Consider the following 16612-nt stretch of genomic DNA (forward strand, 5'->3'; position numbering starts at 1 on the left):
TTAGAAACACACCTCCCCCAACATATACTAAATGGGTCTTCTTCCAGTGGGGATCTGGGTTAGAATAGGTCTTCAGTACCCCATGCCTGTCATAAGAAGCGACTAAATGAGTCGGTCCTTTGTATGAGACCGCAAAAACTGAGGCCCCGTGTTACAGCAGGTGTGACACAATAAAGATCCCCCCTCCCCTGCTCAAAGGCCGTATTAGCGCCGAGCCCTTTTGCAGCCCTTCACTGGCAATGGTGATGTCTTCACATGAGTGAAAAATTCTCAAGTGGGACGTTAAACAATATACAACCAACCAACCAATGGGTCCTCAGCTGCCAGGTATTCATTATTGGGTTAATATTATGACTTGGCATTAAAGACATCCATAATCTCTCAGTCAATATCAGCAACGTAACAATGCAACATGGCAGATGGAATGAGGCAAGATTCCTGTGACACACGGAAGTAATTAATTGTGTGTTTCCATTTAGAGTGTCCAGGTTTTGTGGTATGCATACTAGCCCATAATCTGAAAGGCATCATTTTATGTTTTTAATAGGTTTGTTTTCCAACATGGCACCACCAAGGGACAAAATGCTTCTGTCTACATAGATGATGTGGAATTCTCTTTTGATCTAGATAGATAATATGTCAAATGCATAAAACTTATCTGAAAATTTTTACTGTGGAGAAAACTAAAGATAAAATGTTTGTCATATCAAAAGATCAAATTTGTAGTACACCTGATCCTCAGTCTAGGAAAAGCTGTGACATTACAAATTTCTCACAGAAACTTAAACCTAACAAGCCTTAAAAAGAATGTAATTAAAAACTGTTTTCTATCGATCTCTTGTTATAAACTTAGCCATCACAGGAACATCATATCGTTTGTAATGATATTACATATTACAACGCAGTTTAAAATGCCCATAAAATCACACCCCCCCCCTCCCCATTTATCCTTGCAACTTTCTGTGTAATCTCTTAATCTTCATGAACATACAAACCCAGCTCAATTCCACTCAGTTTTCAACATTGTTATATGGGGGTAACAGAAGCCTTGTACTTTTGATAATGACTTGCTATCAGAGACATTAATGACACGATTATCTCAGACAATCGAGATTGCTTCCCTCTTGATGTTCATTTGAAGCCCCAGCTTGCAATATACGAGGTGCAGGTAGAAGGTGAAGGTGGCGAAGGGCACTGTTCTCACCTCATTTGATAGCCCCTGATAAGCCTGACATTGGAGATCTCCCCTTTAACAGTCTCACAGAATTACTCTCAATATCTCTGGCTTTTTTCTACTTGGAGATGGGTTATTCAGTTCTCTCTTATTGAGATTAAGCTGAATTAGTGTTTTTCCAATTTGAAATGCATGTTGCTACATAAATGAATCTTGCTTCATTTTTACTTCTGGAGCAAATTGGAGAGTGCGATCGCACAGGTCGCCAGTTATTGTTCATATTGAGTTTTAAATCCTAGCAACTTTTTCATAGGCCTTGTTGAGACATGCATATCACCAGCTCTTTGTGTGGTGCCAAATTAAGCAAGTGCATAATAACTTCAGGGTTCTTTCTTAATAAGTCGACCTACCCCATGACACTGCCATGAATGTACAGTTGGTCAGGATATAAAAGACAAATTCAACTTGTATGAACAAACTTCAACCTTCCTGAGCCCTCTGTGGGTGGGGTCTATGACCGAACATTTTAAAAATTTTCCTGCTGGAGAAAAAGACTAATGGGGCCGAAAATCATTTTTATCTACTTTATTACAAAATATGTCATATTCCATTTCTAGCTTTCTAGACCCCTCCTTATAATTATCTTAATGGGGTTGTTGTAACTGCCATGTCTGCTTTCATTTTAGTTTATTAAATATGCTGAATCTTGAATTGCTACCTGATCCATGCAGTTCTATAAAACATGTCAAAATATTTTCCTCTGAAACCAGGCAAGAACGTTCACTTTTTGCAACCTGTTTTTCTTGCATTAATTTTTTTTTTGATTGATAGCCCTTTAAAGAATTTCCCCAGTATATAACAGTTTCTTGGATCACAAGATCATATGGTTATGATATCTATCTGAAAGATCTGTGGGGATGCTTGCAGATTAAATACAAAAAAATGACAACAGCGCTGTTTTCCCCTGGCATAAATATAAAAAATACCTACTGCCATAAAGTAAAAACACACATTATTTCAAAGAAGTGGAAATGATGGGCCTTTTGGATATATACCATTATGTAGAGCGATTTATCAGACAATATAACCACTGCCGTGAGTGGAATGAGAAAATTCACAAAAAATTATAATCTCCAAATCATTCAAGACACATGATGGACTAAAAAACCCAACCCCAAACAGTTTCAGTGCTCATTTCCCGATTATTGTCCATAGTGTCTAAAGTAAAAAAAAACCCAACCCCAAACAGTTTCAGTGCTCATTTCCCGATTATTCTCCATAGTGTCTAAAGTAAAAAAAAACCAACCCCAAACAGTTTCAGTGCTCATTTCCTGATTATTGTCCATAATGTCTAATTAAAAGTGTTTTTCTCACTTTTAATAGCTATTTTTCACTACATGCAGTTACCAGATTTAGAAAATGAGTGAAATTCTAACTAAATACATCATTAAGTTGCATGCTCTTTATGAACAAATGTAAACTCTGTGATCCTCCAAGAGTCTGGAATAATGTCAGATACACAAAGGCTGAACCTCTGTTCCTGCAACTGAACACAGACTGAAGTGAACTCTCTACCTCTCTGACTTGGATTAGTCAGTTAATTCCTAGATTCATTAAAGTAGACTTTAAACTCGAGAGAGGATCAATACCTGGTAAATAAAAAATTACCTTCTACATCCTTACCTGGGCTCGGATGGCAGCTAATTGCAAATTTGCCAGCCGGATTTCATTTCTCTTGCAACACATATCCCCTTGAGTTTCATACACTTTTGAATAGAGATGATTTGCTAAGTTTCTGTAAAATATTGAAAAAGAAATTTTAAATAATCTTCTCACCTGATTGTCACTGTCCAGGTCTTTTAAATTTCCTGTGCTTCTATTTGACGACTGTGAAAAATTTCGTCCTGAATTTGAAGTCTTCATACTCTGGCTCCGTTTAACACTCGACTTAAAGCTATCACTTTTACGCGATTTTACTTTGCTACTGTCTGACCGATGAATTTTTTCCGTTTTGCTACGGCCGTAATCCTTTGGCCTAGTGGACATTTCTGTCACAATACCACTGTCTTTGCTCTCTTGTTTGTGCATTTGTCTACGGATTTTCAGGTCCTCCTCAGCACTATTTTGTCGGGATACTGACCCCTCGGAATGGAGTAAGCTCCCTTTGTAGGTTTCCCCATTCCTGTGCTCTGCTGGTCGCATTGAGAGCTCGGCTTCTGTGACTGACATCATTCTATCCCTAACACAATTATCAATACAGATATCTCAGCGTCTCACTTCGCCTACACAAATAGCTTTAGATCAAACTGACAGAGAAAAACACTATAGAAGTTTTCTTCTATCAAAAAGTCATGTCACCAAATCCACTGATCTGTAAGTATCAGTATTTTATGCATGATTTGAAACTAAGCTTTTCACAATTATTCAAGCAGGTGATTTCACACAAACTCTGGAGAGAATAAATGTGATTTAGCTGAAAATCAGCAACCTCTTTCTGGCAAATGAGCCGACTCTTTAATTAATGAATACAAAAATCCTAGGGAGCACTGTCAAAATACATCCATTCTAATGCATACAATGATGTCATTTGGCATCCTAAACCAAAATTCTCTCACATATAATTCTACCTCTTCCACAAAGTCACAACTTTATAAGAAACAAAAAAAAAAATATGCATAAAATCTCATCTCTTTTTTTTCTCTCTCAATATTGAACCACAAAACATAATTACTGAAGTATGCTCCAAAATCTGTTTGTTATGCCAAACATCAAACTGCAGTGTAATAAGTTTTAAGTATAAACACGAGCTGTCGATCTGTTCCCTGTGTATTGTTGCTAGGCCAATACCAACCACTCACAACACAACAAAAAGCGGCAGAAAAAATCCCTAACCAGCTCCTTAAAGATCCACACTGATCAAAAAATGCACAAATCTCCTCGTTACATACAGAGTACTGCCACACTGAAATTATTCATTAAAAAGAAAATGTTTCATTTATTTAGTGTGCCGAGTGATCGGTGACTTTGTAATACGTCCTGTCATATACCATAGCTCCTGGTCTAACAATCTACACGTCAAATGAAAAAATTCTCTAATGCTTCCCCAAGGGATGCATCTCGGATCTAAGATTTCTCCTAAAAGCTAATGACAAACCCATGTATGTAAAAGACAGATTATTGGGAATTCAAACAAAAGGTATTACCCAGATTTTCTCTTACACAGTAAAATCACAATTCCTCAAACATTGACAAAGAATCTGATAATTTTACAGAGCAAAGGTTTGCCAAGGAAAATTTGTCAGGGACTTACAGCTACTGTGTTTGTCCATTATAAAACATATTCCCCAACACTCAATCTATGATCACGAATGCTTGACTAACAACACGCTGAAGCCAGTCTCGGCTGTTATTTCTAAATCAACCAGAGCAGAATTATATTAATGTCCATTCAATCTGTCTATACCTAGCTGGAAGTTATCCACTAAGCAGTACTGTCCAATGCATATTGATAATTATAGACACACTTTGTTTCCCAAACTGTAAGGGTATTGCAGGAAAATGTCCAACTTAACTTGTCCTCCCAAAATCCTCAACTGACTTTTGAACTGTGTGGTATATGTGAGGTAACAGAGAGTACTGTTTAACAGAAAGAAGGAGAAATAGAATTATCAGACCAGACACCACTATCATAGGGGGATCTCACTGGGGAGTTCTGATCTATCTGACCATCATAGGGGGATCTCACTGGGGTGTCCTCATCTACCTGACCTTCTAATCACTTAATTTCTCCTCGCATATAGTAGAGCAGATTTAGCATAGAAGGTACTGCATGCCCTACTCCTGCTGGCCAGTAATTAGGCCAAAGTCCTTTACACACTGCCCTTGCTTTTACTGAGATTGCCTACTTTGTGGGGATAATTCATGTCTTAAGAGGTTTAATTGTTGCCATGTGAACTGTAAACATCTGGTAAAGGTTCGAGATTTATGTCCTTAGGAATCTGATCTGACAGTTATAAATATTTAACTGCAGGACATCCGATCAATACCAGGAGGAAATGTTTCTCTTTTCAAGTTCTAAAAGAGAGAGCAGAGCTTTCTGATGTTCAGAATCTTCAATTGACTCTCAATAGCATGGGAGTAGAAAGTGAAAACATTAGAAGTCCCCTGTGCAGGCTATAGAGTCATTAGATACAGGGATGTGAAGGATTTAATACTACACCCAGAGATTCCTACCACTTCTTTTTATTCCTTTCTCCTCCAGTTCCTGTTGAGGAAGAGAATTTACTTGGTCCACATGTGGGGGAGTGTGATCAAAGACATCACAAAAATACATCATTATTTGGATCTCAATGCTTAGGATTTTCTTATTTTTGAACTTCGAAACTTGCTAATTAGCTTTATAAATGAAAAAAAAAAAGAAAAATGTATTAAACAGTGGGAATGTTATCTTCTCAATGTCTGTATCAAACTTCACACTCACACTGAAAAAAAATGTTCAAACTTGTAGAATCCTGGACATGGAAAAACTGATTTACTGAAGTACAATTCCTGAGGGGTCAGAACTGACAGAACCAACACTTGATGAGGGCTACTAGTGTTCTTTAATTGGTCAATTTCCTTCAGCAATCAATTTCTGATGGTTACTGGACTAAAGTACAAACCACAATTCCATTTGTCCAATTACAGGGCAAACAGATCCCCTGTGTTTGTATATTCATAGATACACACAGGCGACTCCTGTATCCATTAATCATAAAATAAGGATAATTTTTTAGTGATAATCATTGTTTAGAGAACATATCTATATGAAGCCCAGAGTAGTAGAATGTGATCACAGTGTCTAGTTATCTTTATCATACTCAAATACGCACTATTTCATAGGGGTGTATAGTATCATGAGCTTCTTATGGGCTAAATACAAGGGTTGTCCATAGAGTTCACAGACAGCCCTTAATTTTAGAAATAAAAATGCCATTCAATGAAATAAATGTTATAATTATCTTTCTTTCTGTTTATCTTTCTTCAAAGTGTTTAAATAAACAAATCAAATTGTTAAATGTGATATCTCAGATCTAAATAAGGAAATATTGGGACCCGGAGCAACAGAAAAATTGCACGAGATTGTATAAATCATTTTATGTTTTCATCCCTCTGATTTGCAATAAAATCGCACTGTAATTCATAAGAATTACAATATGACGTAAGTAAGTAATTTTGTGTCATACATGAACAAACAAATTAAAACCTATTATCATTCAAACACAGCTTTGAATTTCATCATGGAAGCACTAATTACACAAGGTGGATTTTCTGAAAAAACAGCAGATTTCAAAGGTGTGGAGTAGAGTGAAGTGATAAAGTTTTGTGTAAACATCAGGGGAACGACAACAGAGACGCGAAGTTCATGAAGGAATCGAACACTCATTCAAAAGTAAGTTGCTCCTTGGTATTCAAGTGGCACAAACGATTCTCTGATGGACGTTTGAGTTTGGAAGATTATAAGCAAGAGGGCAGGCCATCCTTACGGGCATTGGAGGATGTTCAAAAGGAGGTGCATGACATCATCAATGCTGACTGACGTCTAATGGTATGTGAAGTTGCAGAAAAAAGTGGAATATTAAAACTAGAAATGCATGAAATCTTGGAAAATGATCTGCACATGAACAGGGTCTGCGCTCGATGGGTAACGTGAATTCTCGACACAATTGAAAATATATGGTAAATGCCTTTAAGACATTTTTAAGGAATTATAAAAGGTATGGGGAGGAATTTCTAGATCATATAACTAATTAGTTCCATTATTATGACCTAGAAACAAAGCAGCAATCAAGCCATTGGAAAAATATTGACTCCCCACCACCAAATAAAGCTAAAGTGACAAAATCATTAGGGAAAAACATGTTTATTCTCTTCGTGGACAGAAAAAGAATGATATTAACACACGCTGTTCCATAAGGAACAAGAGGCTCATAGGCCACATAACTCATCTGAGTCACCTTGGCCCATATTTAAAGATTTTCCCTATATATTTGCATGTAAAACTTTTATCCCTACCACCAGGGGCTATGATTTTTACAAACTTGAATCTGCACAATGTCAGAAAGCTTTCATGTAAATGTAAACTTCTTTTGTTAAATGGTTCTCGAGAAGAAATTTTTTAAAGATTTTTCTATATATTTGTATGTAAAACATTGATCCCCTATTGTGGCCCCATCCTACTCCCGGAGGCCATGATTTTAACAAACTTGAATCTGCACTATGTCAGAAAGCTTTCATGTAAATGTAAACTTTTCTGGCCCAGTGGTTCTTAAGAAGAAGATTTTCAAAGATTTTCCCTATATATTTGTATGTAAAACTTTGATCCCCATTGCGGCCCCATCCTACACCCGAGGGTCATAACTTTAACAAATTTGAATCTGCACTGTCATGAAGTTTTCATGTAAATTTGTACTTTCCTGGCCCAGTGGTTCTTGAGAAGATTTTTAAAGATTTTCCCCTCTATATTTGAATGTAAAATTTTTTTTATCCCCTATTGTGGATCCATCCTACCTCCGGGGGCCATGATTTTAACAAACTTGAATCTGCACTATGTCAGGAAGCTTTCATGTAAATTTATACTTTCCTAGCCCAGTGGTTTTTGAGAACTATGTCAGGAAGCTTTAATATAAATTTCAGCTCTTCTGGCTTAGTGGTTCTTGAAAAGAAGATTTTTAAATGACCCCACCCTATTTTGGATTTTTGTGATTATATCCCCTTTGAATGGGGCATGACCCTTCATTTAATGAACAAACTTAAATGCACCCTTCACCCAAGGATCCTTTTGGCCAAGTTTGGTTGAAATTGGCCCAGGGGTTCTGAAGAAGTCGAAAATGTGAAAAGTTTAAATTCGGACAGACGACAGACAACAGGTGATCAGAAAAGCTCACTTGAGCTTTCAGCTCAGGTGAGCTAAAAACTGTAAACACAGACTACTACAGCAAAGTCTTACATCGCGACTACAGAAGAAGCAACCCTACCTGGCAGCAAATCTAGACAAAATTATTTTTCATCAAGACAATGCGCCTTGCAATATATGTCTTTTAAAACATCTCTGGAAATAGATTTGAATGCCTTAAACACCAGCCTTACAGTCCAGATTTAGCTCCTATATGGACACCGTGGTCTTTCCCTACATCAAGTTCTATTAGCAAGGGAGAAAATTTGATAAGTTGTTGGTTTACGACAGGAGGTGATGAATGTGATCTTTTGAATGAAAACTGATCAATTTGAACACTTATTTGATGATTGGATAAAACGACACCCAAAATGTGTATTGCTAAATGGTGACTACATTGAAAAAATATGACAATTTACGTATGTTTTCATGACACCGGTGCTCTGCTCCTGGTGATAATACATGAATTTTGAAATGTGTGATAGTAATTCTAACATTAGAATTTTCCTGAAAATTTGTATGCATGACAAGTAAAGTATAAATTGTATGTTAATTAAGCCATATTCTTTTTTCTAAACAAAACACACGACCGACCGTGATATCTAGGTTGTCCACATTTAACTTCTAAATTATGGACAACCCTCATATATGGAATTTAATAATTCAATCTAGTTACTTCAAAATAAGTATACATGCAATACCATACCTGTACTGAGAATGTTTTATTCACAATAAAGGTAATTGGTTCTTTAATGCAATTGTATATATTACTTTTTGATGGAGAATAGGCAAGTCCATGTTACATTAGATGTAGTTGTAGCCTGTAGGGTTATACAAAGTGTTCAACATAACTTGTAAATCTGCAGGGAGCGGTGTTTAAACCTGACCCCCGGTAAATCTGTAAGGAGCGGTGTTTGAACCTGACCCCCAGTAAATCTGCAGGGAGCAGTGTTTAAACCTGACCCCCGGTAAATCTGCAGGGAGCGGTGTTAAAACCTGACCCCCGGTAAATCTGTAATAAGGAGCGGTGTTTAAACCTGACCCCCGGTAAATCTGTAAGGAGCGGTGTTTAAACCTGACCCCCAGTAAATCTGTAAGGAGCGGTGTTTAAACCTGACCCCCAGTAAATCTGTAAGGAGCGGTGTTTAAACCTGACCCCCAGTAAATCTGTAAGGAGCAGTGTTTAAACCTGACCCCCGGTAAATCTGTAAGGAGGAGTGTTTAAACCTGACCCTCAGTAAATCTGTAAGGAGCAGTGTTTATACCTGACCCCCGGTAAATCTGTAAGGAGCAGTGTTTAAACCTGACCCCCAGTAAACCTGTAAGGAGCGGTGTTTAAACCTGACCCCCAGTAAACCTGTAAGGAGCGGTGTTTAAACCTGACCCCCAGTAAATCTGTAAGGAGCGGTGTTTAAACCTGACCCCCGGCAAATCTGCAGGGAGCAGTGTTTAAACCTGACCCCCAGAATTTAATCCACTTACGAGTCAGAGAGAGAGAAAAGAGAGAACACTGTAAATATAAAACCTAACTGAGCTCCTGAAGTTGTAAAGCTGTATCAAATGATAAATACTGACATTCAATGCCTGTCCAAATATGTTGACCTCAAAATCAGAGTTCACTCATGATGTACATCAAAGTGTGAAAACTGGAAATAAAAGTTACAGCCTGTTGATCTGGTTACACACATGATAGCAGTTATCCTGAATCCTGACCTGTGATGTCAGCTAGTTTAAGGTGTTTATGGAAGAGTACGTTGAAATTTTTGCGATCTGTTGAGACAGATGCTCAAGCCACTAAACCGACTTTGCAAAAATATACAGTCTCCATCAACAATAACATTCTCCTGGTGTATAGTTAAAATATCTATCTTAATCAGTACATGGATATCACAGTCTAATCAGATGTGCTTGGGCAGCTTCAGGTCCTTGTGCATGTCTAGCAGAAGACACCCTGTAAAATCTCTCTACTAATGTTCAATGGTTCTTTTGAATGAATACCAGTGTTATAAATCAATTATAGATATTCATGAAGGCTCAATGATGGTAGAATCTGATCACATAAAATTCCAAAAACAAAATCTGAATAACAGAACGCACTTATACACACACTAATCATCACATGACAGTTTCACAATCTACCATGGTCTGCCTTTATACCAAATTTGATTGAAATCCCTTCAATCCTATGGTCAGAGTTACAAGCACTCGGATGGATGGGCAGAAGGAGAAAAATACAAATCCTCTTCATTGAGATATTTCATTAATAGAGGGCATATCAAATAATTTATCATCAGTATTTACCAATCATATTGACTTGCCTTTGATATATCATATTAGAATTAGCCAACTAGTAAAATTACAATATAATAGAAATTTCTCCTAACCTTTAACCTTTCTCATTATTATACTGACCTCTGACATATCATCATGAGAGTGTGAATGTTGTCCTGGTTGTGTTTGATGTACGAGGTGAGAACCGCAGCATCTTTCTGTAGTGTCTGCCTCCGCTCCTGGATGGCGTGTTCTGTGTGGGCCTCGAGGATCAGGTGGTTCACTGTCACCATCTGAAAGACACAGAATCAAGGCCATGAACAAGTTACCATTTGTCATATATTTGACTTGGCTCTGCTTGATGCCTTGTGTATTAAAATCATTTACTTCCAAGATTACATGCTTGTCTTAATCTTCACTACAACATTCAGTTTGACCTAAAATCAGTCTATGCGAAAGACATCAGACCGTCGGACCTGACCGATGTGCAGTGCCTAAGGTCTGATGCGTCATTTTTTACACCGGACCGGTATGTCCGATGTCTCACTGTCCGGTTTTGAGCTTTACTATTTTGACGCGGAGTCATTTAAATGTTTGTTGTAAGTAAAAACTATCACACAAATCCAAATACGTAAATGAATATGATTAAAACCGCATGGACCATCTAAAGTATTATGCGGGAAGGATTATACCAGTAATACTATACCAGGGATCCTTCCCGCATTTACAGTCTATGCGAAAGTTTTTTTGACAACACAGGACATTCGGTCCTGTGTAATGTCCTGTGTTGTCAAAAAAACTTTCGCATAGACTGTAAATGCGGGAAGGATCCCTGGTATAGTATTACTGGTATAATAAATAAGATTTCCTTGGTTTTGCATTTTCACGTGTTTCACTTTTATACATTAGGTTTTTAGGTCTGACAAAATTTGGTTCGGTCCGTTGTGTTCATTGATTACACAGGACCGAATGTCCTGTGTTGTCAAAAAAACTTTCGCATAGACTGTAAAATATGTGAAAATGAAAGAAAAAAAGAGGACAAATATTCTGCAGGGCTGGGAAATTTACTGAAAATATCAATGCATTATGATTCATTCAATTTCATAGTTCAGTTCAGTTCTAAACTCGCAACCTCCTTAAAAATGAGTAAATAAATGTGGCAGGAAAGCATTGAATCACTTTGATTTTTTGCATAATAATAAGAATGGGAAAGACGTCAAGTTAAATAACAGTTTTAGTATATAAACTGTATTTACTCCATTCAAACACCAAACTGGGGCCACAAGTTTTCCGACTAAAGCTATAAAGATGGCAGCATCATACAATACTAAATTCTATCATTCAATTGCGACCACCAACATTTAAGCATACCATGACTAAAAAGAAAAGGAGCATTGCCCTAAGTAAAGGTACCGAATACGTGGAAGTTTTAGCGCGACACAAATTTAGCAATTTTTCCATAGAAATGGGTATATATATTTAGTGAGAGCTAGCTAATTCTAGCGATTTTATAATTCCAGACAAGATAACTATATTACCCAAATAAAAATATTACCTCTGAATATTGTTATCAACTAGAGAGAAAGTGTGATTACTTTAATGGATCAACCAGAGAGAGAAAAAACAAACCAGAATTTCAATCATGTGAATTGAAATTAAGCTATCTTGTCACCATTAATTAACTATCCATTTGTTACAAGTAAAGTGCCTTTCCCAAGAACACAATGTCGGCCCTGCCGCGGCCAGGACTCAAACCCACGACCTTTCGGTCGAGGTCTGACAGCCTAACCACTTGGCCACCAACACCAATTGTATATGGCTGTGTATTCTTTGAAGCACCTTTGGCAGAAGGAAAGTCCCGTTACATCAGATGTGGCTAATTAATATGGTTTGCCGCAAATACATGTACATTTCAGTTTCGTACTACATATACCCTAGGCTAATTAATAGAAAACTCGTTTTTAATTTAATACTGTAAATGCCAAGTATAATAGGTTATATGTTTCCTACAACCTAAACAGTGTACAACTTTGCACCCTTTTTGTGCCATACTTGGTTCCTATTCTCAGTCGTCAACTCTCACTACTCCCTTAGATCCACCACATAAAATATGTTCCTTAAGATCTGAAGTTTTTTTTTATGTCAATAATTGGGTCGTATTTATAATGGATGGACATCCATCCCTAAAAAATACGGCTAGACAGATGATTATTATACAGATGCATCTGGTCTCCTTAAACCAGGGGGTTTATAAATACCTAAACAAGCCATTATCAGTTTACAAAAGAGCTCAATAACTTGTACAAACACTGTGAAAACCATGTTCTGCTCCGAAACTGATATCCCAAGCAATCTCTCAGTGTAAAAATAACCCTTTTAATTGCTTAATCAGGTAAATGGCTGCAATATCTCCTGAGAACACCCGTTTGCTTTGTTCTGAAACAAAAACGGGCGACTATACAAAAATAAGAGTGAACATTCTTTTAGGCTGTGGGAAATCTATAAGTTTTTTTAGTACAGTGAAATTTCCGGGGCCCTAAGTTTAATGCTTCCTGTGCAGCAATATCGTTAATTTGTCTAAGTGGGGAACACCATAGATAGCTGATTAAATGTTGGCTTCTCAATTGATTTTCGACACGATAATGTGAAATTTCACCCACCCAATTCACGTCATCGGTCTGTCTACCCCACCGTCCCGATATCTGATTTAATATTCCTAAGCTGCAAATTTTGTAGCAAATCATGAAATATAGAAATATTTTACTGACATGTGAAATCTTCCATGTGAAAATAAAGGCTGATAATCTTGTAGAGAAAGGCTGACACTAAACAAGAAATGTGAATGTCGAAAAGTTTGATGTGGGATTCTTTATCATGTAGATTCAGATTTGGAAAAAAAAGTTCACATATTGACCCTCAGAATATTATACTAAAATGCTTGGTTCTAATTTTAGGAAATACCTGTTGAATTACAAAATAATTGATAAAATACCATTACTTCATCACTGGCAATGAGCAGTGAAAAGAAGACAAGCTTCTGCGAAATGAAATTTCTGATATGTGGAGGTTTGATGGCACATGCATTCAATTGCATCTTAATAACATTCAGGCGAGAATTACCTCACCAATCTTCCATTATCTTCAATACACAGAGAGAAAAACCCACTTCTAATAAATAAACATTCAACATCAAACATGTAATGAATCTCTCTGTGTCTGACAAACATAATTAGCTGATTAAATTTATAAATCAAGCATGAAGTGCTCAACATACATCTAATGAAACCTAACCTCCACAGAACATCTGAATTTGGTGTTGAAGATAAATGGGAGTTATGAGGATACAATTGCATTTAAATCAGATGAAGTAGAAAAGTTACCAATGCACTTAATAACTCTAAATAAACTACCAGAAAGCCATAATATATATACCTTTAAGGTATCCAAAGTGTATGTTAAAGCAAGGTTTCAACTTAAAGAGTACATTACTATTAATATTTTTATCTATCTTCTCTATCCTGAAAATTCTGTTGGTTAATAATTGCAATTTGTCTACAATATTCTACAATGCTGTCCTTCAAACTATTACCAAAGCGTCGGGGATCTCCAAGTCTTTATTGATCAAATAATCATTTGGGGGTTATTGTGCACTTGGCACCTTAATAAAATCTGACGTGTCTGACTGGGCAACTCTACCTCCCCTGTCGTACAGTACTGTTTGGGGGATCACCAACAATGATCTGGACAGAACTCCACAGATCTCACTCCCTGTCTCTCTCATTATACAGAACTCCCCCCTGATTCTCAGAATGATTGTAAATATTTAGCCAGTATCTCTCTGTTGATTGCCCTGCTTTTTATTTGCTGGTAGGTTAAGATACTTAAGCTGGAGAGCATTGTGCACTCCCTGTCCCCTGTTGGATTATGTCAGCAATCAACAAAGAAAGATCAAGATCCTGATCTTTGGAGAAGGGAACACATTAAGAAAAAATGAAATATGATTAATAAAGCTTTGTCAGTCTACAGTGTGAGTGCTTACAATATTGGTACTGACAAGTCAATTACAGGATACTATTATGGGATAATCATTGCAACCTTGACCTTGCACTGACATTCAATGTCTCCCTAAAAATTTTTAATTTGCCTATTGCTATATTTCATGATATACAATTTGTTGAAATTATGTATAAGGAAACACTGTGTAGTTTGTTGGGTATGTGATGTGATTAATTACTATGGAAAACATGATAATTTGCATAATGGCAAATCTGTTATGCATAAATTATCACGTTTTCTATAGTAGTTAATCACCCTCACAATATTACCCCCAAAACTAGACAGTGATTCCTTATATTCATATTTCAAATAAAAATATAAAATCAACATACCAAAAAATACTGCCTAAACAGAAATTGAAATTCATATTAGTTTCCATAGATCCTGCATACTGACCTTTCATTTGATTTGCATGAACCATTAGAAATTTACATCCAGCTGTAAGTTGTGGGGAAATAACACATATAAGTCGGACACAGACTTCATGCAGGGTCGAATTTTTACTCCAAAAAAAAAAACGTCTTACATGCGAATATATATGGTAAATACTTTTAGCATCTTGTCCCATGGACCAGACAGAACGTACAATTTAGCAACTTTCTGATCGAGATAATTAAGTTATCTATTATCACAAAACTTGTGTGTATTCAAATCATCACCAGTAATTCCTTCTTTGACCATGAGAAGTACTGCAATCGCTAGTAAGTTTTACTTTGTCCTTGACATGTAATCACCAGTAATTTTTACATTGACCTTGACAAGTCATTACTAATAATTCCTTCTTTGACCTTGACAAGTAATCACCAGTAATTCTTACATTGACCTTGACAAGTCATCACCAGTAATTCTTACATTGACCTTCACAAGTCATCACAAGTAATTCCTTCTTTGACCTTGACTTTACTCCTTCATCTTTATTTTAATAAATCATTTCTTTGTTCCATATAATTGTCAGGAAAATGGCACATGTCTGTCATCTTAAGGATATGAAATACAGATACAAAGTGACAGATACTTCAGATTCTATATATTAACCAGTAGGTCAATGCAAAACATTCTGCAAGATATAAATTGTTTGAATAAGAGCTTTGCAAAGTGGGACATATCCCCTCGCAATGAGTGTCTACAAGCCTTTTCTATGAAGTCCTGTAGTGACGTGACCCTGAAACCCCCAAATCAATTGGGTTCTTACTCTCTTAATAAAAAAAGCCTATTCCGAATTTTCGTAATTCTTGCTTGTACGAGTTGTCGTTCGTGCGGGACGGTATATCTCCAAAGTTTGGTTGGTTTATATATATGCATGTGTTAAAATCTATGGATAACAACGATTCGCCGGCTAACCGATTACTCAGTTGAAAAAAAAACTAACTGATTAGAAAATTTGTAACTGACTGGCAGGGTTATTTGTAGTAAAGAAATACTATCATGCCTGTATTACAAGTGTTTAAAAAAAAAAGAGGGGGTGTCGTAATATTCAAAAGTCTAGGTGATGTTGAAATATTAACTATATAAATGACTGATCAGATTTAATAATCTTCAAAGTAAAATTTCATACCGATATTTATATTCCATTTTGTAGGTAAAACCATTTTGAAAATTCCCAGTCAGGTTCTATAATGCTTGTGTAAAATATCTGGCCTATCCATGCAGCAAGCAGTACTATAGTATCACACTGATAAATTCAACGCTGCCAGCATAATTTCCAGATGGATTTTATAATCAATTCAATGAGTCGTCCCATTATAATGCATGGCAATGAGGACAAGTAACATATATGTATACTTCTGGTCAGAGAAAGATATATTATACATTGTACAATGTTAGGGGATGAAAATAAAAATGGAGGGGGGGGGGGGGGGACGCCTAAAATCATGGAGGTCGCACGTCCTGAGTAACTTTAATGGCGTCCGAACGTATTTTTGCCACCTTAGCAATTTTTGTAAACAAACTTCGAAGACAATAGATTTCTTTAACATAAACTTGAAGCCAAATATTGTAATAAAAATAATTATATGCACCGTTCTGGCATGGCTTTGCAAAAAGTGAACATTTTGAATTTCTACAAATATTCCTGCTTTCATGCAGTTTTTGTTCACGTCTTTACCTATCGAAGCACTCGTCACACTGTTATTTAGTGAATTTAAAAAAAAAACTGAAGCTAAAATGAAATAAAATAA

At 36.5% G+C, this 16612-nt stretch overlaps 1 protein-coding gene across 3 annotated transcripts in view; it reads right to left on the minus strand.

The window, feature by feature from the left end:
* Positions 1-16612, minus strand: part of LOC125683546 (nostrin-like) — a 149480-nt gene that overhangs the window by 52900 nt on the left and 79968 nt on the right. For all 3 annotated transcript variants that reach the window (XM_056140062.1, XM_048924814.2, XM_056140063.1), the window contains 2 exons: positions 10521-10672; positions 2858-2969 (listed from right to left, as the gene is read on the minus strand). In XM_056140062.1, the coding sequence (XP_055996037.1) occupies positions 2858-2969; positions 10521-10672 (264 nt within the window). The remainder of the gene's footprint in view (positions 1-2857; positions 2970-10520; positions 10673-16612) is intronic.

The sequence above is a fragment of the Ostrea edulis genome, chromosome 6 (assembly GCF_947568905.1).
Source record: "Ostrea edulis chromosome 6, xbOstEdul1.1, whole genome shotgun sequence".
NCBI classification, from domain to species: domain Eukaryota; kingdom Metazoa; phylum Mollusca; class Bivalvia; order Ostreida; family Ostreidae; genus Ostrea; species Ostrea edulis.